This window comes from Thunnus thynnus, chromosome 8, assembly GCF_963924715.1.
Source record: "Thunnus thynnus chromosome 8, fThuThy2.1, whole genome shotgun sequence".
Lineage (NCBI taxonomy): Eukaryota > Metazoa > Chordata > Actinopteri > Scombriformes > Scombridae > Thunnus > Thunnus thynnus.
In genome coordinates, this window is record NC_089524.1 from 24,815,199 (window position 1) to 24,842,217 (window position 27,019).

At 40.1% G+C, this 27,019-nt stretch overlaps 2 protein-coding genes across 4 annotated transcripts in view; both read left to right on the forward strand.

Moving 5' to 3' along the window:
• Window positions 1-489: 489 nt before the first annotated feature.
• Window positions 490-14,538, forward strand: uap1 (UDP-N-acetylglucosamine pyrophosphorylase 1). Of its 2 annotated transcripts, XM_067597401.1 has the most exons (11): window positions 490-613; window positions 1,862-2,176; window positions 3,505-3,709; window positions 4,360-4,535; window positions 4,628-4,800; window positions 9,651-9,844; window positions 9,996-10,136; window positions 12,176-12,364; window positions 12,637-12,678; window positions 13,715-13,781; window positions 13,885-14,538. In XM_067597401.1, exons 2-11 carry the CDS (start codon window positions 1,894-1,896, stop codon window positions 13,975-13,977), a joined length of 1,563 nt encoding a protein of 520 aa, XP_067453502.1. In that variant the 5' UTR covers window positions 490-613; window positions 1,862-1,893; the 3' UTR covers window positions 13,978-14,538. The 2 variants fall into 2 exon arrangements, with proteins under 2 accessions (XP_067453502.1, XP_067453503.1); XM_067597402.1 differs by lacking the exon at window positions 12,637-12,678.
• A 1,387-nt stretch (window positions 14,539-15,925) lies between these two features.
• ddr2a (discoidin domain receptor tyrosine kinase 2a) overlaps window positions 15,926-27,019 on the forward strand; it is a 32,996-nt gene continuing 21,902 nt past the window's right edge. For both annotated transcript variants that reach the window (XM_067597403.1, XM_067597404.1), the window contains exon 1: window positions 15,926-16,178. The gene's annotated coding sequence lies outside the window, so the exon portion shown is untranslated. The remainder of the gene's footprint in view (window positions 16,179-27,019) is intronic.

Sequence of the window (27,019 nt, forward strand, 5' to 3'; positions counted from 1 at the left end):
AAAGAGGAATACCTCAATGTTGATTGTTTAACTTTGAGCAAAATGTTCCTGAAGTGGTGGATATGAGTGGACCACAAAACCTTCAGATGGCATCAATCACCAGGACAAAAGCATCAGCTTGTGGCCTTTTTGTGTTACTACAATTCCAACCAGAAACCCATCCATCAGTGAATTATAAGAACTATAAGGTGAGCGCCCACACAAATACAGGCATTTTTATTTAACATGTTATTTTATTTGTGGTGTTACATCCCTGGGGAGGGTTTGGTGGAGCTGTAGGTCTATATAACATATAACATATTTAAAACAACACTGTATTCACAATTTTTTCATTGACACTGACTTTCTCTGACAAACAGTTTTCCAGATATTGGCTGAACAGTACGTGAACTGCTACAATTCTTTCTGCCATCAGTGCTTAAATTTACGAGGAGCAATTGAACGCAGCACTCGTACTTGTCCCGCACACATGCACACGAGCGCCGTTAATGCCACGTTAAGCGTGACGTAACAGGAGGTGTAGTCCGGGTGGGATGCTTCGTAGCCAGTACGAGAAACCTCTCTCAGTTACTGGCATTTACAGCCTTACAGCCGTCGGGAGTGTTTGTATGCGGTGAGAGTTTAATATTTCATTCATAAATGTTTTATGTTTTCACTGAGATAACCGTTTCTTCCACAGTTAGCCGGTTAGCTGTCAGTACTGCTGCTGCTGTAGGTGGCGGCTAACCCCAGTGATTGATAAATGTCAGGTTAGCTTAACGTACATAGTAGTAGACACGCTTATTGTGAATATTTGAGTTTATTTTCAGCTGTCTGTCTTATTATGCTTTGCTAATATCGTGCACATTTGACGAGGCGAGGCATCTCTGCTGTGTGTTGGTAAGGGTAGTTAGCTTTAACTTCAAAATCATATAGAAAACTCGAAACAGCCTCCTAGAAACCTCAAGTTTTAAAGTTTTAAGGAGACTTTAACCTGTTCTGCGACACTGTCCCACACTTAAGCCTATTTTCACCATCACTTGGTTGTAAAAGTTAAAAATTTACCCCTTAAATGAGGGTTATGGCTGTAATCAATAGTGTAGATAAACAACAACTTTCATATATTGGGTACATTATTTTCCTGTTTGTGCACAAAAATGGGGCGCCTGGTAAGAGGTCAAGTCTGAATAATATGACGACTATTATGTCATTATGTTATTATGACATTTTTTAGTTTCAATTAAATGAATTAAATGGCCAGTATGTTGCTGTCACCCTCTGCATGTCATACAAATGCAAACAGATCCACTCCTGTAGAAGCAGTGTTATAATTTACTGGTCCAGCAAGCTGCTTTTTATGGGTGTTGGTTTAAACCAAAAGAATAATGAAACATTCCTGTAGTTCCTTCAATTAAGAGTTTACTTCCTGTACCAGTTATAGATGTAAATATTCTGTTGGTAGTTGCATGAAGTTGTCACCGGTTGTGCTTGTCTTACTAGGGTTTTACAAATACTTAGTCTAATCTCCAGAATAACCCCATCACCTAAGAAATTTTTGATAAGCCGTCAACTCTGTAAATTTTATCTCCTCACACTACAGCCTGGTCGCAGGAAATCTGGTGAAGAATACCGTCCTTGCATTATGATTTAATTGTTGTTTTGTGTCTAAACATATATAGACTGTTAATATTTTAATCATCGGAAATATAATCCAGCATATGTAATGTGTGTGTGTAGTTGTAGAATGTAAACTCTGCTTGATGTAATTTCCAGAAATATTGCTGAGAATATGACTCAGTGTTTGTGTGTGTAACTATAGCACTGCTCACTTGTAACCACCCCTCCAAATTCTCATCTCTCTTTTTGTGAATTTGTGTTTCAGTGTGGCAGAGTTCATCTACAGCATCGTCGATCATGGACCCAAGAGCCAGCGTACTCACCCAGAGGTTGGCTGATGCCGGCCAGTCTCACCTCCTTCAGTTCTGGAACGAGCTGAGCCCGGAGGAGCAGGCCGACTTGACCATTGACCTGCAGGGGATGGACTTTCAGGAGATCAGTGGATTCTTCAAGAACGCCATGGAGACGTCCAGCAGCAGCAAACAGGAGAAGATGGATGCCCGCATGGGGCCAGTGCCCCGAGAGGTGCTGGGGAGTGTGACGAGGGACAGGGATAGTCTCAAAGACTGGGAGCTAGCAGGTAAGCTCCATTTAAAACAATGTCTCTGCCCTCAAAAAGTATATTCATACAGTTACTGCCTGAGCCCTAACATTTACACCTTTATTTGTATGACATACTATAAGGAAATAAGAGGAATCTCTTTGAGCAGTATTTGGTTTTATTCGATTTATTACTGTGTCATACAGTAGGAGAGAACATGTTGGCAATTACCAGTTGTAAAACAAGACTTGCCTAGACCAAAACCTAGCAGTTAGTTCTTGTTGTTCACCAACTTTCAAATATGTAGTCATGGCCTACAGGTAAGGTAGAGGAAAGATTTCCAGGTATCAGATTGGGTAGCCCATGGTAACCCAGATGCAGTGATATTGACATGAGACAGTTGGGGTCCACATAATGTGTGTTATTGATATTTTCAGATGGTTTACTTCCAGATGTAGCTTCACACAAAAGAAGCCGTTATGATAAAATCTTATGTAATAGTGAATCAAGAAGTCCTAGTTGAGCAGCATCAGGAACTCCTTGTTTCCTCGCTGTGTGGTTGTACAAACTCACAAACTACTCCCAGTCCCAGCCTCCTGTGTAGATTTTACATATGAGTAAGTCAGCTTGTGTTCATTATGCTTTGCGCAATCCCCTTTTGCAGTGGAGGTCTGACCACTTGGTGAGTCTGTTGAGTCTTTTCCTGGGGGAAGATGCCGCGGGAGGTGGGCAGCAGAGAACATCTGGTTTTGATTTGAGCCTGACGTAAATAGAGTTGCTTTTTGACCCTCATGAGGTCACTCTGATCTGTCAGGACCAAATCTGTGTGCAGTGTGTGTGTGTGTATGTATGTGTCTGTGTGGGTGGGTTTGGGTGGGTAGTCAAAGTCTAACAGGCCCGCCCTGTCTACTTGTATAAACCATGTCTTTTGGCACTTGCAAGGAGAAAGAGTATTGCATATCAAGTCACGTAGCTGCAGTATATGTAAGATAAACCAATGAACCACAATAAAGGCAATCAAAGACTTTCAGTTTAATGCTAATTTATGATGTCACAAATATTTATGGTACCAAAGGCCTGCAGAACAAGTCGTAAAATGTAGGATGATTGCTTATTAAATGTTATTCATAAATGTTATCATCAACATTGTTTTAAGTCTGTCTTTATTTATCTAAGGTGTCGTCACAAATGCACTATGACCGTCCATAGAGATTAGATATTGTGCTGGTATATTGAAATCATATACCATCATATCAATGTACAGGCCTAGATGTGTGTCACTATCTTAAAGTTTATAGTACAAGTCGATCTAATCTTAACACTACTATCAATGGTAATTCATTCTGTTCTGCTCTGTGCCCCCTCAGGTCTGGACTGTATCTCTCAGAGTAAAGTGGCAGCCCTGCTGCTGGCCGGAGGCCAGGGCACCAGACTTGGGGTCTCTTACCCCAAAGGCATGTACGACGTTGGGCTGCCGTCTCACAAAACCCTCTTTCAGATTCAGGCCGAACGCATCTTGAAGCTGCAACAGCTGGCTGAGCAAAAGCACAAAATCAAGTGCTGTATTCCCTGGTAAGACATGTTGTGCTTTGGGGCGTCTCATTTATGAGAGAGATAACTAAGGCATTTTAGTGCCTGTCGGGTGAAGCGCTTATTTTATGTGAAAAATAAACAGATCTAAGCATCCAAATACCTTCTCTCTATTTTTAATGAGAACTACTGTATAACCATTTGTCCCAGTTGTGGTCACGTGATGATTAAATGGGTCAAATCACCGTCAGCATCAAAGGAAACTCAATCAAGGAAGTTGTGTTCCTGGAAAAGGATTAGAGTTCCCCGTGGAGCAGATCTAAGGACACTTTAAAAATTTGAAAGATGAGGAAGGAAGGCAGTGGAGTGCACAAAGTCTTAATAACCATAACACGGTAGTCAGGGTAGTTAACAGTTACTGAAGATTATGTCAGAAATGGTTTAATGGCATAATCTTCAACAGGTCTGATTCTGTAAGGAAGCTGTTACACTTTTATTGTCTGTCATTTTCTTTTAACTTTATACCTCTCAGGTTTGGTGATTTCAGCTTTGTAAGACTTCTCTTAAGCATGCATACTCTGTTCTCTCACCTGTTTTACACATTTATATATTTTATATTACTGATTTTAAAAAAGGAGAGGAAAACAAGCCATATATGAATCAGCACTGAGTTCCTTCTGTGTTGCCTTCAGGTACATCATGACCAGCGGCAGGACAATGGAATCCACCAAGGACTTCTTCTCACGGCATAACCATTTTGGCTTGGACAAGAACAACATCATCTTCTTTCAGCAGGGGATGCTGCCAGCCATGGACTACAACGGCAAGATCATCCTGGAGAACAAAGGCAAACTCTCCATGGCTCCTGGTAATTTGTGTGTTTTGGCTCCCCTTGCAGTGTTATTTAGTATGTTCCTTACTTGTCAAGTGGAGTTTAAAATGAGCGTGTCTGTGTTTCAGATGGGAATGGGGGTCTTTACAGAGCCTTGGGGAACCAGCACATCATGGATGACATGGAGCGGAGAGGGATTGAGTTCATCCATGTATACTGTGTAGATAACATCCTGGTCAAAGTTGCCGACCCCGCCTTTGTTGGTTTCTGTGTGCAGAAGGGAGCGGACTGTGGAGCTAAGGTTTGTCACACCACCTACTCTCTCTGTCTATTCTTGTCTTTTTTTACCTGCTTTAGGGTCTTTGCAGAACCTTTTTAAGGAAATAGAATATGTCTAAAGATAAATCATCTGAAACTGCATTATCATAGATTTAGGCCTTAATGGTTGGGTTTAGATTTTATGAAGTCTATCTTAATACAATGGTCACACCCATATGCAAGTTGAAAGAGTAACTGGTTGCTGGGATCCTTCTTCCTCCTCATACTGGCCCTGAAGTGATTCTTTCATAGCATGACTACAATGGAAAAGATCAGGAACAAAATCAAGAGTCCTTGTTCTGTACAAAAATGCATTCTGAAGTTCATTCAAAGCTAAAAAAAACCCCAAAACATAATATCGGAAGATACCCACCTCATTTTACTTAGATTACTTTATGTTGGACTGTAGATTTTGTCCTCTATCTCCTTCATGGTAGTCACACTAGGAAGGGATCACTTCAGTGCCAGTACTGACAGGAGGAATCATTAAAGTGACAAATAACTACATACTGTATAGGCATGTAAGTATTTTATTAAGATAGACTGAAGAAATCAGAACTGATTCTTTAAATTTGCTACAAATCAGTTACAAATCATCTTAAAGCCTGACATTTGGTTGTTTTACCTGCAATTAAAAAGTCTCCTCGTCATATCAGATGCCAAATTTGAAGTACAAATAACAAAAGTTGAGACAAAATGTATTCATCCATAAGAACATAGAAATTATAGTGCTCCCGTCCTAACCAACCACTGCTGTTTACCATAATGCAGGAAATAAATACCTGCAAAGTAAACCATAGATAAAAACACCATAAAACTATATCTCATAATAAAAATGGTTAAAAAAACATCCAAACATCAATATAAAAGTAAAATAAATTAAAATCCCAGTTAACTTTCTTGCAAAGTTCTGGTTGTAGTGTTGTATCTCCTGTGGAAAAAAAATGTTTAGTGTATGAGGCAGGTGGTCTGAACCTGTCAGTGTGTTCAATAAGACACTCCACACTGTCTGCATGTAATAGATATCCTTCATTCTCATAATCCTACAGAGCATCTTAGACAAGTGGAGTCCACTGTCGTCTCTGTTTTAGTTCCAGCCAGCTCAACTAGATACTTGATTGACATTCCCACCTTATCCCACAATATAGTCATTCCACACACTGCATATAACAGAAACAAAAAATATCATTGAGGTACCAGCAGTAACATTAAATGACTCAAGATTATCTATCACATGACATGTTACAGAAGACGACTCCCAGGCGCCAGCAGGTTAAACAGCAGGTTTAATATACACCTGTAACAAAGCTGTTTTACACAATGATCTCTGAATTTTGTACTCCTGTAACACTGATAAGTACACAGTTAGCTTTTATCAGACCAGGAAGTAATAATAAAATTGCAAGAATGAATCATATACTGTATGAAAATAATGGACGCAGCCTCCGTGAGGTCAACCATTGGTTTGTGGACTCCCGTTTTAAAGCCTCGACTTTGGCATTGTTACCATTGCCATCTCGGTTTTGTGGAGCCACAAGTGATGAGAAGTGACTATATTTGGACAAGAGCGTGGAGCTCCCCAGGGTCCAACTACAGCACCTCACGTACCGCCATGGTAGCGACGTGGGAAGCACGAGGTAGCCACACCCTGAAGTATACCCTGCTTTATCGTCTATTTTACTCTAAATTGGGCCATAATTTACAAAATGACCATCATGCTGTATTAAAGAAGACTTGAAACTAGCAATTGAGACCATAAACTCATTAGGAAAGTGTTTACTCGGGTAATAAATCAAGTGAGAAGTAGGGTCATTTTCTCATAGACGTCCGTACAAACAGACTTCTTTCTGCAGCCAGTGGAGTCGCCCCCTGCTGACCATTAGACAGAATGCAGGTTTAAGGCACTTTGGCATTGGCTACACTTTTCAGACCTGGAACTACCTGCATGGGATGAATGCACGCAAAAATATTCTCTTATCAAAAAGGGCAAAGGAATGTCTTCATTACTTATTAAAATATTGATGTGTGTATCAAGTGTGTAAGAACATGAGAAGTGAACAAACTGTGCCAGTAATGAGCCATGAGGACTGAATGCGATCGAGCCCGACCATCCTGACCTTTTTAAATTCCAGAAGGTCTTAAAGGGTGACGGATGCTGATTCATATCCTTTGGTTGTGTGCCATCGTGTATTAAAAGGTGTGGCCAGTTCGTTTTCACAGTATTGCAACTGTCATTCTTTAGGCTGCTGCACCTTCTGTAACCCACCAGTGGGTGGAGATACAGACCTCTTGGTTCCCCCTTGTAGACATTTTGAGCAATAAATTTATTACAGCTTTCTAGGAAATTCCAGGGTTTAGCCCAGAATGTCTCATGTCTTCATCATAGTCTCAGATAACATGAGTGTGATGCACAGATACCACTTTTTCATAAACAGCTTCTTTGGACAGACTGTACTTTGGCTTTGAAGGGAAAAAACCTTTTCATTGTACAATGGTTGAACTGGAAACCATTTTTTTTCCGTGGTCAAATACAATGCCTTCATGATACATTTGTAGATCTTTTAGTTTTTGTAATCCTCTCATAGTGTGCATCAATACAGTCAACATACATGGAATAGTTGAGATCCTCCTCACAGATCAGGTCCATCAGGTTGTGATCTTAAGGAATGAAGATCCACGTGCTGGTCTAGTCAGTTTTGTCCTTTGTTGTTGTAGTGAATTGTCTTCTCTCTTACATATTTACTGAATAAAGCAGGAGAACGCACAACAACACATGATGTCATCGTTGGCTCAACCCCAAAAGCCAAAATAGAAACAAAAAGGGAGAAAAAAAAGATGAAACAAAGACAAATATTTGCAAATGCATTGGAACAACTGTTCTGTCTTACGACACGTGTAACAGTTTAATAGTTAAAAAAGTTAAATAGATGTGCTGTGTGCTACTGTGTAGTGTTTGTAGCCTTGGTCTCATTGGATGCTTGAAGCTGCGCTGTGGAGTTGTCTTATAAAAAAACAAACAAAAGTTATGTTGACATTGAGTGGTACTCACTAAAACACACAGTGTGTATCTTAACGACCAGAAAAAGCATTTTCTTCTATATAAAGCATTTGCAAAGCCAGTGTTTTCAGAGTACTTTAAATCCTGTATTTACATCCATGTTTACTTGCTTAAAGTCTTCTTCTTCCCTGCCTTTGCTGACATGTTGCTGCATTTCCTGGCACATTGCACCACCTGTAGATCATTGAAATTGTGCATTCTCCCATGTGTGCACAAGACAAACAAAACAGGAACCCGCTCATTAATGAACTGTATTAGCCAGTGTCAGCAAGATGGTCAGAATGGTTTATTTTCTGATGGTATTTAAGTGATCAGGGAGCCTGTGCAGCATGTTTAGGATCTGAATGTTTGTGTGTTATAACCTCACATTGAAGCTCTTAACTGTTAGGTGAAAGAAGTGGCTGGGAGGTGATATGTAACTCTCTACGTCCTGCCCAGATTCAACACTGACAAGGACCTCAGTGTGAGGAGAAATAAGAGAAAGGGGGGAGGGGTGCAGAAAAATTGTGTCAATAATGCAAAAAATAAATGCATTGGTTGAAGTTAGAAGTGACTGGTGGTTAGCTGGTACAGCATATTGCTGCTGGTGTATGGCTGTTGATATCAGTTTGGTTAGCTGTTGAAAAGGTAACAACTAACGGTAAACTAGAGAGAGAAACATGTTTTTCTCAACTGACTAATCAAATGAGTGATGGTGGTTTGTGGACACCAGGAGTATATATAATTGACTTAGTAATAGATTTGTGACTTAACATAGCTGTGCGGGTCTTCTAATTAGGTTTTAAAAAATGTTGAATGGCATGGCAATTTAATAAAATAAAGAATCTCTTGTCATCTCTGTTCACATCACAGTTTTGCTTCCCCACTTTCTTGACAATCACACACATGGTCATGTATTTGTAAGATATCTAAAAAGGCAGGTTTTTATGAGATACTTGACTTCATGTGCTCACTGAGGCCCATGTTACCAACCCAGACTGACTGGGACCACAATTTCTTTGCAATATATGCACACTGAAATAAATATCCTCATACCGTGTATATTTTGCAGCTAACACAGACTAGGGTGAAATACTTAACTGTGTGGAACTGAAGATCATCCAGACCCCACTCCTGTTTGACATTACGAGTTGTGCGGTGGAGCAGAAATGGAAGGATCAGATCAGAGCAGAGTCCCACCCTCCCAATCGTAAATTACTAAGCTCCACTACAGTTCATGTGGCTTCACCAACCCACCACCCCTCACCCCACCCTGTTCACCAACCCCCTCATCAGGACTCCACTCTATCATTAGGAACCAACAGATGGGGAGAGGGATTTTTTTTTCATTCAGTGCAGACTTTCTGCCTGTATAAAGTGGAATATATTCAAAAATCTAATCCTCATAGCCCACTTTAATTCAAAATTAACTTTTGTACTAAATGTGTAGTAAGTTATTGCTTAGCTGCTCAAACAAATCTACTGATCTCTAATGCGCTGTCTGCCAAACTAGCTTCATTCATTTGGCACATTGCTGGTGGTTTTGCTTTCACTGGCTGCATTTTTTTATTTAATTATGTGTTTGATCATCTCTGCTGCTAATGTTGCTCTGCGAAAGACAGACACTATAATATAGGGACTATTAGCAAAACTTTATGTATCAGTTTACAGGTTTTTTTTTTACAGTTAGTTTTTTTATCTTCTTCCAAAGTGTACCACAGCTTATGAGTCAGTACTGATGCCGTTCAATGTCATATTTGTTGAAACTATAAAGAGTCTCATGTCATTGTTTCCAGGTGGTGGAGAAAACCAATCCGACAGAGGCGGTTGGTGTGGTCTGCAAGGTGGACGGCCATTATCAGGTGGTAGAGTACAGTGAGATCACCCTGGCGACCGCTGAGAAGCGCAGCGCTGATGGCCGACTGATGTTCAACGCAGGAAACGTAGCCAATCACTTCTTCAGCTTTTCCTTCCTCAAAGATGTAGTGCAGTAAGACAAAAGCTCACTCTTCTCTGTCAAAATGTATTCATTTGTTTTTCAGTGGTTGTGGTCGCCTCTAGCGAGAAGAGAGCTCAGCATCATTATACAGTAAATGTAAAATGTGTGTTTTTTTTTTTTTTTTTCTCTGTTCATCTTTCAGGAAGTATGAGCCAAAGCTGCAGCACCATGTGGCCCAGAAGAAGATCCCATTTGTGAATACACAGGGTCAACTAATCAAACCGGACAAACCAAATGGGATTAAAATGGAAAAATTCGTCTTTGACATCTTCCAGTTTGCCAAGTGAGTTTTTTCGGCATCAGTAGACGACATCTAACCTCCAACCAAAACGTGTATGCACGTGAATTTAAGTAATAAAAATACAATGAGTATTTCATGCTCTGTTTGAGAAGTGACTGGCTTGACTGGTCCTTGATCTGTCCCTTCATGCATAAACCAATCTCTTTTTCCAGCCCCGATCCCTCTCATGCCATTGCTCCAAGGTCTGGTCCAGCAGACCGGGCCTGCCAAGCTCTCTGCAGGAGGATGGAGGTTTATGAGCTATTCCTCCATTTCACCTCCTCCAGTGTTACATGACATCAGCTCTGAGTCATGCCACTGCTAATAGAACTTTACATCTAATGAAAGGATTCCTGTAATGATTGACCAATGGAAAAACACAGCAGACATGTCCAGCTTCCTTCGAGGTTTATTCACTGTATTTCTAAGTGAAAGGGATGAGAAATACTTTTTGCCGTTGCTGAGGAGATGGATTACAGTGGTGCCCGGACTGGCAGCTCTAGCAGAATCCAGATGGGCTGACTCACTTTGCAGTCAAAGGAACCTGGACTTTCAGAAAGTCCTACTTTTTTTCTGGCTTTCTCAGTTCTGTTTTCTGCCTGGTCTGATGCTTTCGTAGTCTGTTGTGTCGGGCACATGCGCTATATATCATGTGTCCCAAATAGGCATTGCACGTTTGAGTACTGTATTAATAATGAATATTTCACTTGCATCTACTATGCAATTAATCATGTTTGACTCTTTATTCTTTAACAAAGCTCTTGACCTGCCAAGTTTGGATGTACACATAAAATAATATGACAGCCTGTGAGTGCACATTTAGATAGCGTGTTGACTTCTTCTCAATAGCCTATTACTGTAATAACTGACCACATTTTTCTGGTAAGCTGTTAAATGTGCTTTTTTTGTGCCAGCTGGAAGCTCCAACTAGTTTTTTTTAACATTTATTTGAGCAGTGTAGCTTAACTGAGAACAATGCTCTTTTTTTTTTTTTTTTCAGAACACCCCAATTCACAGTTGCACAAATTCACACCTGGAAGCTGCCCAGTACAACCACAGTCTCATTTGTGGTAATCTCTATAAACAGATATCTGCACATGAATGCAGAATCTTCTACAGTCAAGTCAAGTCAAATTTATTTATAAAGCACATTTAAAAACAACAACAGCTGACCAAAGTGCTGTACAATCAAAATGGCAAAAGCCATAAAACAACACAATAAAAACACAAAGACCAGTTTACAGGAACATGCTTTGGTTGCGTGCAGGTAAACAGTCCGTGTCGGGAGCGAAAGAGGCGGAACGCATTGGCCGAAATGTCGTCTGGACCTAAAACACCCACAAAAAGTATTGATGTTTGTGTACTGTGTAGAGAAAGAAACAAATTGCTTTAAAAGTCGGATTACACAGTTGCCTTTGAAAAAATTACAGGAGTTGGCAATTTTCCCAGGGCTGTCTCAACTTGCTAATTGGACCGTAAATAATGACTGGCGCACAGAAGAGGAAGTCTTGGCCTGGATATCAGCCCCAAAACATTGGCTGTTTCCCCCAGAGGCTAAATCCTCGTCAGATGATAGCTGACGGGTTGCAAGATTCGATCTGTGGCCATTGAGCAGCTCTGTTGGAGGAATTGAATGCCTTTCTCGAGGGCACCTCAGATGAATCTTTTTCTGTATTAGTACTCCACAGATTTGGCTTTGCATTGCTGTAACAATGTTGGACTTATGATGGACAATTTTTTTAAAATGATCAAAATTGATGCAGCAGAACCAGAGATATCTCTTCTCATCCCATGCATTTCTCTTCCTTGTCAGAATCTGGCACCTACGTTACCCACAATTCCAGAGCCAAATGTGACATCTTCAAACAGCTGGTTTTGTCTGAGCAGTGTAAAAAACCAATCATTTATACTGACATAACAAAGAAAAAAAGCAAAAACTCCTCATGTTTGAGAAGCTAAAGGGGACAGGGTGCTTGATAAATGTCCTAAATCATTAATCAGTTATCATGCATGCTGATGTGATGCTGCTCTGTGTCCAACAGGACGTTTGTAGTGTACGAGGTTCTGAGGGAAGACGAGTTCTCCCCGCTGAAGAACGCGGACAGTCAAGACGCAAAGGACACGCCCACTACAGCCAGACATGCCCTCATGTCCCTCCACCACCGCTGGGTGCTCAACGCTGGGGGCCACTTCATCGACGAGAACGGCAGACGCGTGCCTGCCATACCCAGGTGACAACAGTCAGCCCACTTAAACACAGCATCATGCATGTCATGTCACCTCACAAGACACAAACCACATTTAGCATCAACACACAAACATCCTGGATCTCTCATCATCACTCCAACCTTCCCGACACACTTTGTGTACACACTGTATGCACTGGCTTTTTTTTTTTGTTTAATTTGTGTTGTAGACATCATATTCTTTTAGCCTCACACTCTTACTTTGCCATTTTCTCATGCTTGGTCTTGCTCCTGTGTGTCCCGTGCAATGTTTCCAGAGACGGAGCAGCAGGCAGTGTCACAGCTGATGGCAACAGAAAGTAATTATCCCCCTGCAGTTCTGAGTGCATGGTGATGGGGTTTTTGATTTTCTTTTTACTCTTGCTGAGAAGTGTTAACACTATTAAATTATGCCTGATCTTTTGCATCCGCTTTTCCTTCATTGACACTGAAAAGATTAATCTGTAAGGACGCATGCCAGTTGGCAGCCATTTCTCTGTCTCTTTAGTCAGTTGTGATGAAGGAAATGACGGCGAGGATCAGTTTAGACAACTGTAAATGCAGTCCTCTTAGTGTCCTGGTCAGATGATGCACAGTCATCAGTCGACCTGTTGACAGATCATTTTCTCTTCAGATGGTTGCTACTAATACATATATTGTATTGCATGCTGGGTAACGGGCACCAGTCAGACTTTCTGGCAAACAGCAACGGCTCTGCAATACATGATGAACCTGCTGATTTGTGTGTGAAATAGTTACAACAAAGCCAGCTGTTCTTCTGTAATGATCCAAAGCTTGCTAGTTTGCCTTTCAGTTTAAATTCATCTGCTTGTTTTTAAAAGTGAATCAGCATGTGCTTCATTCATGGCACCCATGAATGTTATTCAGGCTATGTTGTGCTTAAAGGAGTGTGCTTCTTATTCAATCATTCAGCTTTTTCCTTCATTCTCGATTGTTTACATGATACAGTAGCTACTCAGCGAAACACCTAATGTGTGATCAGTGATTGTTGTCTGTAATGATTATCTAGAAATAAACTAGCTGAGTGATGGCAATGTGGTGGAAGATTCCTCCAGTTTGTCAAAAGGACTGGATGGAGATACAAACACATTACCTGTCATTCACCTGTTTTCTTCTAGAGGAAGTCTTTTACGGGTCAGAAGACTAATCACTGGTCGTGTTTGGGAATGTTGTCGAAGCTCTAATTCTTTGAACTCTAATCACAAGCCGCAGTAGAAGAACAGCTGTGTCAAGGATTTACAGCCGCTTCTCTCATCTACCGTCCCTCAACCTTTACATGAGACAATCACTCATACTGTTTCATTTTTTTCTTCTTCCGATCCTCTCCGAATTTAGCCTGAAGGATGGGACAGACCTGCCGATCAAATGTGAGATCTCCCCACTTGTGTCCTATGGGGGAGAGGTAAGGAGACATACTAAATTGAAACTCCAGATGTTGTTCTCTACCTTCTCTCTATCTGTATACCTGCTAACAATGTCCTGATGGCGTCGTATTCTTCTCTAAGGGACTTGAAGAGTTGGTGAAGGGACGAGAGTTTCATCCAACGCTGATGATTGACGAGAGCGGAGTCCACGAGCTGGTGAAGAACGGAGTTTAGAGAATCGAGAGAGAAAGAGGGACAACCCAAAGAGCACAACCTTTGTCTCTCAACGTTTGCAGGGAGAAACTGTGATGTCATCGCTGTGCAATAAACAATGACGCGTGCATGTGTTTACGAGGCTGAATGAACGATCAATATGAAGTGTACAGTTTACTCTTCAAGTTTGCTTTGCTTTGTATGTTGATGTCATACTTCATATTTGTTTTGAAGAGCACTTGAACACAGCATGAAATGAAGGACGAAATCCCTGTTATATTGACTGGCAGGAGCATCTATTTATTTTGCTTATGAGACCTATTTTTTTATGTATTGATAGAAGCTCTATAGGTGGAAATTACCATCTACTCATTTTACCTACCTAGTGATTTTTATACAACATTGGACTGACATTAAATTATCAGAAAGATGTTTCATGTAATCAAGGTACATGGTTTGGGCTGTGGGGGGTATTTATAATATCTGCTTCTTTTCTGCTTGTAATCACTGAAGATTAGATATTCAGCTTTAAGAGATGCTATGATTTCTATCATCTTTATTAAAGAAGTTTCCTACTTGGAAGACCTGCTGAAGGTGTTTTCTTTGTGTGTGTGTGTGTGATCATGTGCGTCCACCAAAAAACAATGGAAGAAGTCAAAGACAAAAAAGAAGGGGAAGCAGCTGAATCCAGACAAATGAGAAAATTGAATATGCTGAATATGTACACAAGTAAAGGAACTTAATGGTATAAAGAACACAGACAAACTTTTGGACTGGCAGCTACTCTGGATTGCAAAATCGTTGGTCTTTAAGAATCAGTATTAGCATGTTGTCTGACAAATCAGCGTACAAAATGAGAATGTGTGATTTTCACTGGCCTGTGTCTGCAGGGTGTGCTTTTTGCATTATAGCTCCTGGTGTCTTGAATCAGAGTTTCCAGCACATGGTTTATGTTTAAGATGGGCCAGAGCATGCAACGCTGCTGCAGCCATTCAGGAAATATTCTTTGTGGCTCCTTTCTGACTCACTTTCTGTCTTACTCTCCAGCTCCATAACTGCATTACGACTGCAGTGTGGTAGCAGAAAAACACCTACTTTGACGGCGTCTTGGTCTGTATGCCGATCTTTGTACAGATTTCCCACACTTTGTAAAACTATATGAAATCTGAATATGAAGTTCTGCCACACAGATGTTCTTCACAGTATCTGGAGATGTGCAAAAGTACACAATAAAACCAGAAAAATCCTTAAATTGTAATAAATTCCCTCCCAACAACTGTAATCTGCTATGCTGCAGGACAGTATGGCTTCTTTCTTTTTTCTTCTACAGGCTGCTTTTTCACACCAAGAATTCAGAAAATTCTGAGGTTTGAATATCTTTTGAATGAAGCCCTCACATTTTAAAATAACTTTTGAATTTCTTTAGTCTGGTCAAACAGTTCAGGCTACATCAGCAGCAAAACACAGCGTATGACGTCAGTAGGAGACGACCTCTCTCTGGCACTTGACTCACACTTTTCATGGATCTGGTTTGACCATTAAGGCTGTGACAAATTGCAGAGTTAGTGCCACTGAGATTAATAAAAGAAAAAGTTACCTCTTAGGTATTTCTAACACTGTCAAAGATCAGTCTGGATCTATGATTTTATATTAAACGCATGCTTGATGTGTTACATTGTAACGGTAACAAACAGTATAAGTTTAAAGTTTGTCATGAAATGAGAGATGACAGCCTACAGATTTAGAAGACAGCAGCACAAACGTTACCTTCAATTATAGTTGCTTCAGCCTCTAGCTGTCAAAAGAAAGGCTCTTTTCAGGAGGAAGAAAGCTTTCTGATTGAGCGTTGGATTCGGCCTTAATTGAAACCTTATGTGTGGCATGTGGAATTCTGGGACTTTGGCACGCTCCCAAGAATCCACAGAATGTGAGGTTTTTTTTTTTCTTCCTCTCTCTCTCTCTCTCTCTCTCTCTCTCTCTCTCTCTCTCTCTCTCTCTCTCTCTTTCTCTCCTCTCCCTCTCTTTTTTCCTATGTGCATGGGTGTCTTACATCAGCCCAGTGAGTCCTTGTGAAGGCGACTGACGGGCAGAGAGTGAGCGAGCGAGCGAGCGAGCAAGAGAGAGAAGGGCTCGGATTGAAACATCCAGCCGTCTGACTCTCACTGGAATAATCTGAAACCATCTCTGAACAAATGGTCTGAAAGGAAAGAAACATCTTAGAAGTAAGTCATCCTTTTTTCCTTTTTATATTTTCCACTCTGACCTTTTTTGTTTTATATCATTGTTTGAGCTGTAAAAGTTAGAACTCAAAACTCTCATCAGCTTTCTTGAAGCCTGTGAGAGTACTTAAAGGTTTCCTTGAAGAATTTCATATTGCGGGGGCCTCAGTTGCACATTTGAACTCCATGTACCTTTTGTGTGAAGTAGCTGCTGTTTGCATGGCAGACTAGAAGACTGGACAGCAGAGTAGAGCGATGCTGTGCCAGATTCAAACTCTTTGCTCTGCTGTTAATCCAGCTGTTTAAGACAGAAGCTGTTACATACTGTTTTACTTTGTTGTGGTCGACTTAAAGTGTAATTAAGACTCATTCCTTCATCTAAGCACCTCATCATTTAAAGTAACATCAGGGTTGAAGAAAGGAATATAAATGATGGGAGCTTCTCCTTCTAAATATCATCAAAACTTGAGAGGGAGTTCCACTTTTAAATAATTAATTTTAACTCTAGACATACATGAAACTCTGCGTCCTCCTTTATAAACTCAAATTGTTGACGATAAAAAAAATTGAAGTGTAATTCTGGATAACTGGAGGTTGGAGTTTTTATTGCATCTCTGTTGCGCAGAATGGCACCAACTACTCTTTTTACGAGTGACAAAAGCAGTGTAACTAATGTAAAAATTGTGTGACTGTCTTGCATTAAGCTCATATTTTCACTTGCTTTCTTGTGGCTGGGTAGTTAGAAGAATGTTTTGGAAAAGTTAAACAACTGTGGAAAAGCAATTTCTGACTCATCCATGGCTGCGTGGACTCTCTCTTAAAGTTTAGTGTGGTCAGTTGAATTGGTAAATGTTTCAGCTTTTAAAAAGATTTCCGATCCCTCGAGAACATGTCCTTTCTTTTGTGTTGCGGAGGTGGTGTGTATGTTCTTCAGTGTTATGTAGGTGTTACGTAGGTGGTATGTCGGTATCCTCCTGTGGTATGTGGGTGATAGATGTCCACACAGAGGCCTCTTTTCAACCTTGTTGAAGTTATTTGGTAACTTAACACAGAAGAGTTATCTGAAGAGTTAAGAATACGTAGGAGCTCACAACTATGACATTTGAGCAGTCAACAGCAGACGCAAGAGAGGAGGCGCTGATCAATGGAGTGATTGTTACAGAGAGGTCAAGGTGATCATAAGGTCATTTTGGTAGGCTGTGTGTGCGACTACAGTAAGTGAGCAGGTTTAGTATCTGTTCATGTGGATGCTCTTTGATACTGCTGAATGATTTGCCAACTAATTGATTAGTCAATTTACAGAAAATAAATCAATGAAAGTAATTGTTTTTATTATTTGCATGTCATCAAGCATGCAAACATCCTAATTTTTTGTTGTTTCCAGCTACTGTATCATGTTTCCCCCAGTGTGATTATTTTCTTATTTTCTCAGTTTTATACCTCTGGGTTTTTTGACTGTTTATCCAAAATATATAAGCAGTCTGACGATATCACTTGATGCTCTGAAAACCTGTGAAGGGAAATTTGCAATGATTTAGTATATTTTTAAGACTAAACATTTAATTGATTGATGGAAAAGAAACTGTGATCTATTGATTTATTCATGATGGAAACATATCAGTAGTGTCAGGCCAGCAGGCGAGATGCACAGCAGGTACTTTTAGGTGTTTCGGTAAAGGTTACTGTTTATTTTTGTGCTGAGACTTAAGCTTCAAATGGCCAGACTGCATGGAACTGCAAACCAGTCTTACTGTTATTAAAGACAAAATTTACCTTAAAATGATTTTATACTTTTAAAACCCTTTAAACTTCTGGTATATTCTTATTAATCTTATTGTGAAGACAAGTCACAAAACATACTGTAGATGACATGATGTCACAGTAGTATTTCCTTCATCTACAATACTGTGTTAAAAAAAACCCATCAAAAACATCAAAAGTTAACATCAAATTCCAAAAGTAACATTCGATATTCAAGGAGAAATCAGTTGTATAAGTGGTATAAGACTTATTTCTGCACTGACAGCAGTGTACATTAAGCCTGAATGCAGCACAGGACCAGGACATGTTGTGTTTTGAGTGAGGAATGTAATTTAGTTTTTCTAACTTTAAGAAACTCATGTTCCTGCTTGTTCTGCTGTCAATTCTCCTTTAACCATCCAAGTTCATCCAGTGTCAGATTCTGGGGAACAGTAGACAAAGCAAGCTGAGGAAAAAAAAAGTGAAATTACAAAACTTGACCTCAAATTAAGTCCGGGAATGTGCTGATCACCACAGAAGGATGATTTATGACAGTATAAGAGTATTTATGACAGTGTGTGTGTTAGCGTGGATTTTTCCTTTTAGGGCCTTTTTATTGTGTGCTAGTTAGGCTGGATGCGTAAATAGGACACCATCTTTACCTGGGTAAATAAGTTATTTGTCAAAGCAGGATGGAGGAGTTCTTGCTTATGATGGGGAAACATATGAAATGCCTGTGGTGGATGTCAGAGGAGAGTGGATCACATACTCACATTTAGCATTTTTTTTTTATTTGTGCAGACAGTTGGAAAACAGAAAGGGAGACAACGTTCAAGGGGGATTTAATCTTAGGCCATCACTACAATATCTGGGTGTAATTTCATACTTGATTCATAATTATGTACACATACTGTATATAGGCTAAAACACACACACACACACACTCAGTGGCAGTAAGAAATACAGTTGTTTGTAGAGGTTTGTAGAGGCAGCTAGTGGAGCCCATAGAGGAACCAGACTAGGCGTGTGTTATCACTGCATCTGTCTGACATGTCATTTCAATTAGCAACCCTTCCCTCCAGAGTTCGGAGACTGACTGACATCCTCACATACAGACCCGAATCACACACCACAGCAAAGGCTGTAATTTCAACCCCACATTCAAAACACGGCACTGGAGGCACCCGGTGCTTACTTAGCTTAGCTGTAACTCTACACTGAGGTTGTTTGATTGGAAGTGTTTTCAAATCAATGCCTCTGGCAGGAGAAAACCAGCTGCGTGCTCTGCTCGCTGAGGTGCATGCTGTAATTTGGTATAAATAGCGGCATTTCAGGGAACATCATCCCTAAAATACTGCGCTGTTGACTTTGCATCCCACACGTGCTTGAACTTCGACCCTGCCCAAACCAGCACTAATCACTTATCGTTTGAGGGGGATTAGGTTACATGTAGCCTCCAAGCAGCTTGCATTTGTCCCTCTTATTTTCTAACTTTGAATTATGTGCCTCTTTCTGACTTGAGTCTCCAAAACCAGAGGTGATTTAGCTCTAGTGACAGGAAATATGACAGAACTTAAATTTCTCTTGTGGTATTTTCCATTGTGGGATAATTAATGAATTAATAGAAACGTTGCTTAGACTTCTCAAACAGGCAGATGGTCTTTCTCTGAGCACAGACAGATAACGGAAAACCAAATAATTATAGAAGATGGATGCATGTACACATTCACACACAGTAGTCAGAGCCCAAATCCTCCTCCGTGTTTGCACATGTGGCCTTGATGTCTCTCCACAGTCGTTCTTCATTCTCTCTGTGCTGTTTACAAGTGGCAGTCTCTTTTTGTTTATCTGTTTGTCTGATGTTCATAATCTCTGTCTCTCGGTTCACTGTTCCCCCAAATTACGGGCTGTCAGGGAAGATCTGAAGGTAATATTTCAGCATCAAAAGGACCTCACGACGTGCTGCAGGCTGCCACTGTGTACAAATGATAACCTGGGCAATGAATGAGTTGACATATTACCCTGTATGGACAACACTGGGCTTTTTTTATAGAACTATTACAATCTTAATGTGAGTTAAGAGAGTTGAATTATGTGTTATTGCTTGAGTATTGGTCTTCAGGGACAGCGTCACTTAGATTCAATCATCAGTTCCTAAAAACAATGTTATTTTTCTCTACAAAGATAAAGCTTTTTCCACTCTTTTGTTTGAAAAGTGGTCATCAACTTGTCATTTGGTGCTTTGTTTAAGAACTACTAAGAAGGTACTTTTTCTGTTGAAATTAAAGAAATTACTTCTCATCATAGCTGAGTGCACAAATGCTCTTGATTGAAGCCGCATGCTTGGGATGGACCTGAGGAAGTGGAAAAAAAGAGCTTCTTGGCCTGAGCTGCTGTTTTTTCCAATCTGACAGTGTAGCTGTAAAGTTCAGGGCCTGGATATTCAATTAAAATGGCTTTCCAGTCAAAGATTTTAGGCTACTCTCCTTACATAACAAACACAACCCTTGTCATTGCATGGTAATGCACAGTTAGTGAGTCTTTGTTGAAATATTTGGTGGATTTTGCAGGTAGATAAAATACAGTGCTGAATCTGTCTGTGAGTATTTACAGGTGAGGTTAGTGGGCCTACAGCCTTTCCTGCGGTTTCTCACTTCCTTTCTCCCTTGTGGCCACTAAACATCAGCTGGTAGCCTTTATGAGCACCTGCATCCTGGTTTGAACGGTTCATGTCCTCAGGCAACTAAAGGTCCGTGATGGCACCATCAGTGAGGTGCTCCAGCAGGTGTGCTCTTGCAGCAGCATGTCAAACCAAAGACCGTAGACCTCAAATCTTAACCTAAGCTCCATTACATGGTATATGAGTAGGAGAGAGTCATTGTTGAGAGTTTATCTTTTAGGACCCTCCTTCAAAAACTCATGTCCACAAGAGTCTGTAAGACAGAATCCAGACCAGCTCCTGCATTGCGGCTCTGTAGTTTGACCTCCTTGCAAAAGAGAAATTTGTATTCAGCGAGACATGACAGAAAGGAGAGCACAGAGAGAGTAATATGTGACAAAATTCACTAGATTTAAAGTGATGAAGCCATTCATATGCACTCCAGGCCATAAAGCAGCACAGGACCATAGCTTTTCAGCTTTCAGGTTTCATATTACTACAAAACTATTGCTTACGAAGCAGAGTCCTGTTTTTATCCACTCTATCATAGAGACACACTCAAGATCTGCCTTGTATATCATTACATGTGCACACGTGGAATAAGATATCCTATAATTAAGCCTGTAGACTAAAACACTTCTCCCCAGGTGTCACGTCTAACCCAGACAATAGAGGATTGTTTCCTGTGGAGAAAATGTAATTACATACTATATGTGTGTTTGCATGTGCAGAGAAAAGTAATGTAAGCCGGCGTGCGCGTGTGTGTCTCATTCTCAGATTTTACTGCTGGGTGTTTACATGACTCCACCTGGGTTTGATTGGGAAAAGTGATTCGGATTTCATGCATTCCCATAAAAATAAAATATCTGTGATGCTACAGCCTGAAGGGAGAAACAAGAGGATATAATAGAAAGCACATGTGGATGGTTATGGTGCATAACATATGGACACACTGTATAGCAATCAGGCTCGGCACCAACGGCGCACATAAACACAAACCTACTATACACTGTACGTATATGCCAGACATGATTTCTGGTTTGAGGTAGCAGATTTCATGTTATTTAACTTTCTGCTTGTTAAACCTGCATTGTTTTCAGCTGCTCATGTACTTGCATTGCCATTTTTTTTATTGTTTATTTAACAGGAACAATGCATTTTTTGAAGAAATGTTTCTTTATTGGACAGTTGATAGAGAGGCAGACAGGAAATAAGGGGGGGGATAGAGGGGTGAGACATGCAGCAACAGTTCTCGGCTAGAATTGAACAGGAGACGTGGTGGTTGTATGGTATGTGTCTTAACCACCAGGCCACTCCTCATGATACATGTATTGCACTAGATATAGCTGAAAGTTCATTTTCATCTGTGGTCCCTGCTAAGAAATGCAATCATGTGCCATACCATTATACCATTACAACAACCCACGCATTTGTTTCCCAAATGTTAGGAATTGTTAAAGGATACGTTCACAGACAGAAAAGTCTGTCTTAAAACAATAGTCAGGGGCCCAAATGAACATTGAAACTGTGTGGGTTTTTTTTTTTTTTTTCTGTAATTATTTCTCCTTGTTTTGTGCAAAAATGTATTTAAAAGTTTATCTAAAGCTAAAATGAGGCTTCCTTTTTGAGCTACAGTGGAAGGATAGTAACCAAAAAAAAGAGGGAATTTGATACTTAAAATTTATTTAACTAATCTGGGCAGCTGAAGCTTCATATTAGCTTCAGATAAACTTTTAAATACATTTTTGCACAGAAGGAGGGCTGTGGATTTAGTCCCCCACCACTTACATTAGCACATTATGAAATGATCTCTTAATGGTCAGTATGAACAGAATGAATGATTACTGCAACCAAAACCTGTTTCATTGTTCATATGGCTGCCTAACTGTTGTCTTGAAAAATTGTGAACCTACCCTTTAAGTGGTCAAAATAGTCAGATGGGAAACCTTTTTAATTTTAACTTGTGTGTAATATAATGTAATATAGTCCTGTGGATTTGAAGCCTGGAGATGTAACAGTATTCATCTGTGATTCAATTTAAAGTTTGATGAGGCTGTTTTTTGATTCAAACTGTAGTTATGACTGCTATGATAGACTGAAGAATCTCTAGTATTTTACTTGTTACACTGCAATGATTTTAATTCACACTCATCAAGAACATGAGTTGCGGGTTGATGAAAAAGCATGAATCCAACATCAAACAGTTTAGTGTAATATGCTGTACTTCTAATTTTGTGAAAGTATTGTAATTACATTTCACATTTTACATGAAGTCATATAGTTGAACAGTGATTATGACCTACAGTACGTTTAAGTTGTGTGATTATGAAACCAGAGATGTAATTATAGAAACTGTCCTCTCGTCTCTTTGGGGCCTGATGGCTACTTGGACACTTTTTAGTGGCTGGATGGTGAAGTGTTCAGTTGATCTCCCCTCTGAGCCTCCACTGGTTATTCACTCTTCTGCACAGGCCCATGTAAAGCCCCGAGTGTTGACGCTGCTGTGTGTGCTTGTGTGGGTATGTAAGTGAGACAGAGACCAGGACAGAGCCAGGGAACAGAGCCAGGTAAACCTGTGTGTTGACTTTACAGGCTTTCCCAGGGTGCAGGACCTGGTGGTACACCAATGTTTCTCTTTGTGCTGGGCTTGTCCCTACAAAGACAATCTGATTATTTACACAAATAAGAAGGCCTGGGAAAACAAAATAAAACCACCATCCTGTTTTCAGTGTGAGAGCTGTGGAGGAGGACATGAGCTCTTACTGAATGCATGACTGTGTTTCAAGTTTCTGGGTTTGTAAGACGAGCAACCATAGAGGTGAATGTCAGTGTCTGAAGCCTTGAAACTCATTAAAGTGGTGAAAACGGTTAGAATTACCTTTGCAATGACTTGTACAAATGATCGGAAACTCGTCAATCTATCTCCAATATAGATAATTCGTCCCTTGTTTCTTGGTTGAGCTCTGCGGGCTCGTAGGGTTTCTGAGGGGAGTATCTGTCCTTCACCACTTCCTGAACTAGCTAAGAGGGAGCTGATATTTATGGGGCAAAGACTCTTTTTCCCAGAAGCAGAAATTCAAGTCAATAGTCGTCCTATTCAGGAACGTTCTGCTCTAAGTTGATACAATAAACTCTGCCTGCTGGCTATCAACATTTTGGTGTTTATAAAAAACTGTTTGAATTCAGACAAAGCTCCAGTCAGATTGATTAAACCTGTTTTTTCTGTAATATTTAATGTCTCCTCCAGTCTGACTGGTGCTGTGATTTAGCACTTTAGCCTAACGAATCTATGACTGCATCTGCAGACAGATGTTAGCCTAAGTGAGTAACTGACATGTTAGATATGGTGTGTTTAACGTAAAGTGACATGCCATAACTCCCTCTGGTACAGTAGATACAGTAATTTGCCACCACATTCAGGAACCTTTACCACATATGGTTTTGTTTTTATATTTGATCTACTGGGAGAAAGTAAGTATGTGCAAAATGGCTGTCATGCTGTAATATACTGGTCGTTATGAACAGATGTAGGAAGAAAAGTAACTCTCACTATTCATTATTGTTGCAAATATGCTAAAATATTATAAATAAAGAGTATTATTTCACCTCTAAATGAATAACTTTCCACTCCTTTTTGTCATCCCAATGTATACATGTTAAAGAAATAGTTCAACACTTTGGCAAATCGCTTTTTAAAAAAAACATAACATTGTTCACTAACTTTAGCCCCGGCTATTATTGTAGCCATGATGACGAAGGTTGCCTGACTTTAAGGAAGTAGTAACTTTAACCCACTCCACATGTTTCTCTAACTTTAACAAAGTGATCATTTTAACCCAAACCATCTTTCCTTAAACCTAACCAGACCTTAACCATAGTGTTGTCAGATGATGAAACATTATAATTTTTTCACAGTGATTTGTAACAGACAAATGATGTTGTCCTGCGGATTACTGCTGACAGAACTGACAGATTAGTTGTTTTAATTTGGTACTTGTTGATATGAAGCTACAGCCAGCAGCTGGTTAACGTAGCTTAGCATAAAACCTGAAAACAGGGAGACACAGCTAGCCTGGCTCTGTCCAAAGGTAACAAAATCCTCCCAGCAGCTCACTAATTAACAAGTTATATGTAATTTGTTTTGTTGGCTTAAAAACTGAAGTCTAAAAAGGACAAGTTGAAGCGAATTAGTGTATTTCCGGAAATGTCAAACTAAACAAGGTAGATATCATCAGGGTCTTTGCCCACTGGATGCCCGGGAGAACAAGCTCATTTTACAATGTATGAATGATTCAGAAGGACACAGACTAAAGCTCTGACTTACTCAAATCCACCGTGTATGCAAGTAAATTCATCAGCTGAGTTTAGTTGTAGCTTGCACTCTTTTAAGACTCTAATATCTTATATATTTATGTCATGCTCCAGTTAAATGTTGACTGTGTATCTTCAACTATGTGGGTAATACTAGAAGCTCTTTACTGTGATGGAGCGATTATACAGTATGCTGTGACAAAGAAGGCCCTGTTTTGTATTATGGTTCTTGGATTATGTGTTTGTAATGTTAAATGATATAATGATATTTGGTTTATATGATTTAGGTTTGGATATGAATAAAATCAGAGTGGGGGGCCCACTGATGACACTGTGCTCAGGGGCTTTCTCACTGCCCTGGGGGTAAAAATGTCATATTTCACTGAAGGACAGAAAAGGAACATATGAGGTCAACCTTCCTTTAAGAGTTATTACCAAGACATTTACAACATATGGTGTGGAGTTACGGCACAGTGAAGGAGGGACCTGACGGGAACTTGACCAGTTCTGCTCTCACTGAACAACCAGTGACACTTTGATTTGTGTTCAATGCTCAGTTGGACCTTTGAAATGTGTCAAACATACAACTGTACTTTAAAAGGCCTTGTTTTGATTGCATTAGACACTTTCAGCTTGAGTTTATTTTTTCTTCCTATTCTGAAAGCTTTTAGAAGTGTCAGTGAACCTGACTTTGGTTTATTTTCATGAATGTGACCCTGGAGTGTGCTGTGTTGCGGTGCAGACTTTGCTGAACGTTAGCTGCCCTGTATGAAAGATAATAGATCAGAGTCAGTTTTTATTCTTTTACAACAGTTGGAATTTTAAAAAACAATATGTTATGTGCATATAGAGTAATGTTCAATACACATGATCTAAAATTCACTGTATATTTAATAAACACCCACGAAACACCTTTATATCGTTCATCATTGTTAATAACAGCATTTTATTGATCCTTTTTTGATACCAAGGATGCCTCATTTGACATATACCAGACCAAGTATGCCCATTTTTTGTGTTTTGCAAAATCTAATACACAAAAACAGTTTCAAGGGGAAAATCTACTATAGTCTGTGACTAGAACATTCACATATATTCTCTCATGGTGCAGAAAGACCAGTAACACAATGTTAATCTGACTACAAGTAATCTAAGATATCTGAAGGTCTGTAGACTTCACTTTGCATGCATAAAACCCATTCCTTACACTCCTACATTCCTGTGTGATCATACTGTAGTGCAGTTTGTGGACATATATCTGTATCCAAATTGCTGCCTTTGTCCTGATTTGAAAGCCCACTAGCTAAAGTCCAGAGGTGCATCTTTACTCCCCTTTCACCCTCCACTTTGTCTCACTTCCATCTCAGTCCTCTCACACCCACCCTGCACTTCTCCCTCATCTCATCCACTCCTTTTCTCTGTCCTCACCCGAGTGACTCTCCCTGTACCTGTTTACGTTGGACTGCCTGCATTGGTTTATGAGCTTGTAACAAGCTAATGAGCTCAACGCTCCTTAAACAGTAGGTGGACCTAGTTTACCTGGGCGCCATACAGAGGAGAGCAGACTTTACATCAGATCAGTGATAGCCAAACCAAACTCTGCCTTTTACTTTCTGCTGCTCGTTAGCATACATGGAGGGAAATATTTTTCCAGAAATTCTCCTCAATTAAAAAACACTTTAAAAAAATCTTTGACACGTTACAGTCCATATTCTCTGGCTCATTGTATGTGTTTGAATACCAAGGGCCCAGAGGTCAAACCTCCATCTCTCTGTGCTCCGCTCTGCCATACAGGTGGGGACGGATGCAGTATGTGACCTAGATCTCCTGTCTATTTCCTGTTCCATCTCTCAGGAGCTATGAGAATAAATTCACCACTGAAGGGTTTGTGCAGCTGGTCTTCGTTGCAGGACTCTGTCTCCAATCCCCCTATCTCTCTTTTACTCTTTCTGCATGTGTTTTCAGGGCGGAAAAATCAATGTTACTGTGAAATGTGACTGTTTAAATGAGCTGTGAGGAGCAATGTTTATTGTAACAAGAAAAGAAAAGTTGCATCTGCCGGACTTGTATGAAATGATTGCTGGTATTAAGTTCATTATGAAATGAGACAGCTAATGATCTTTGTATGGACTCA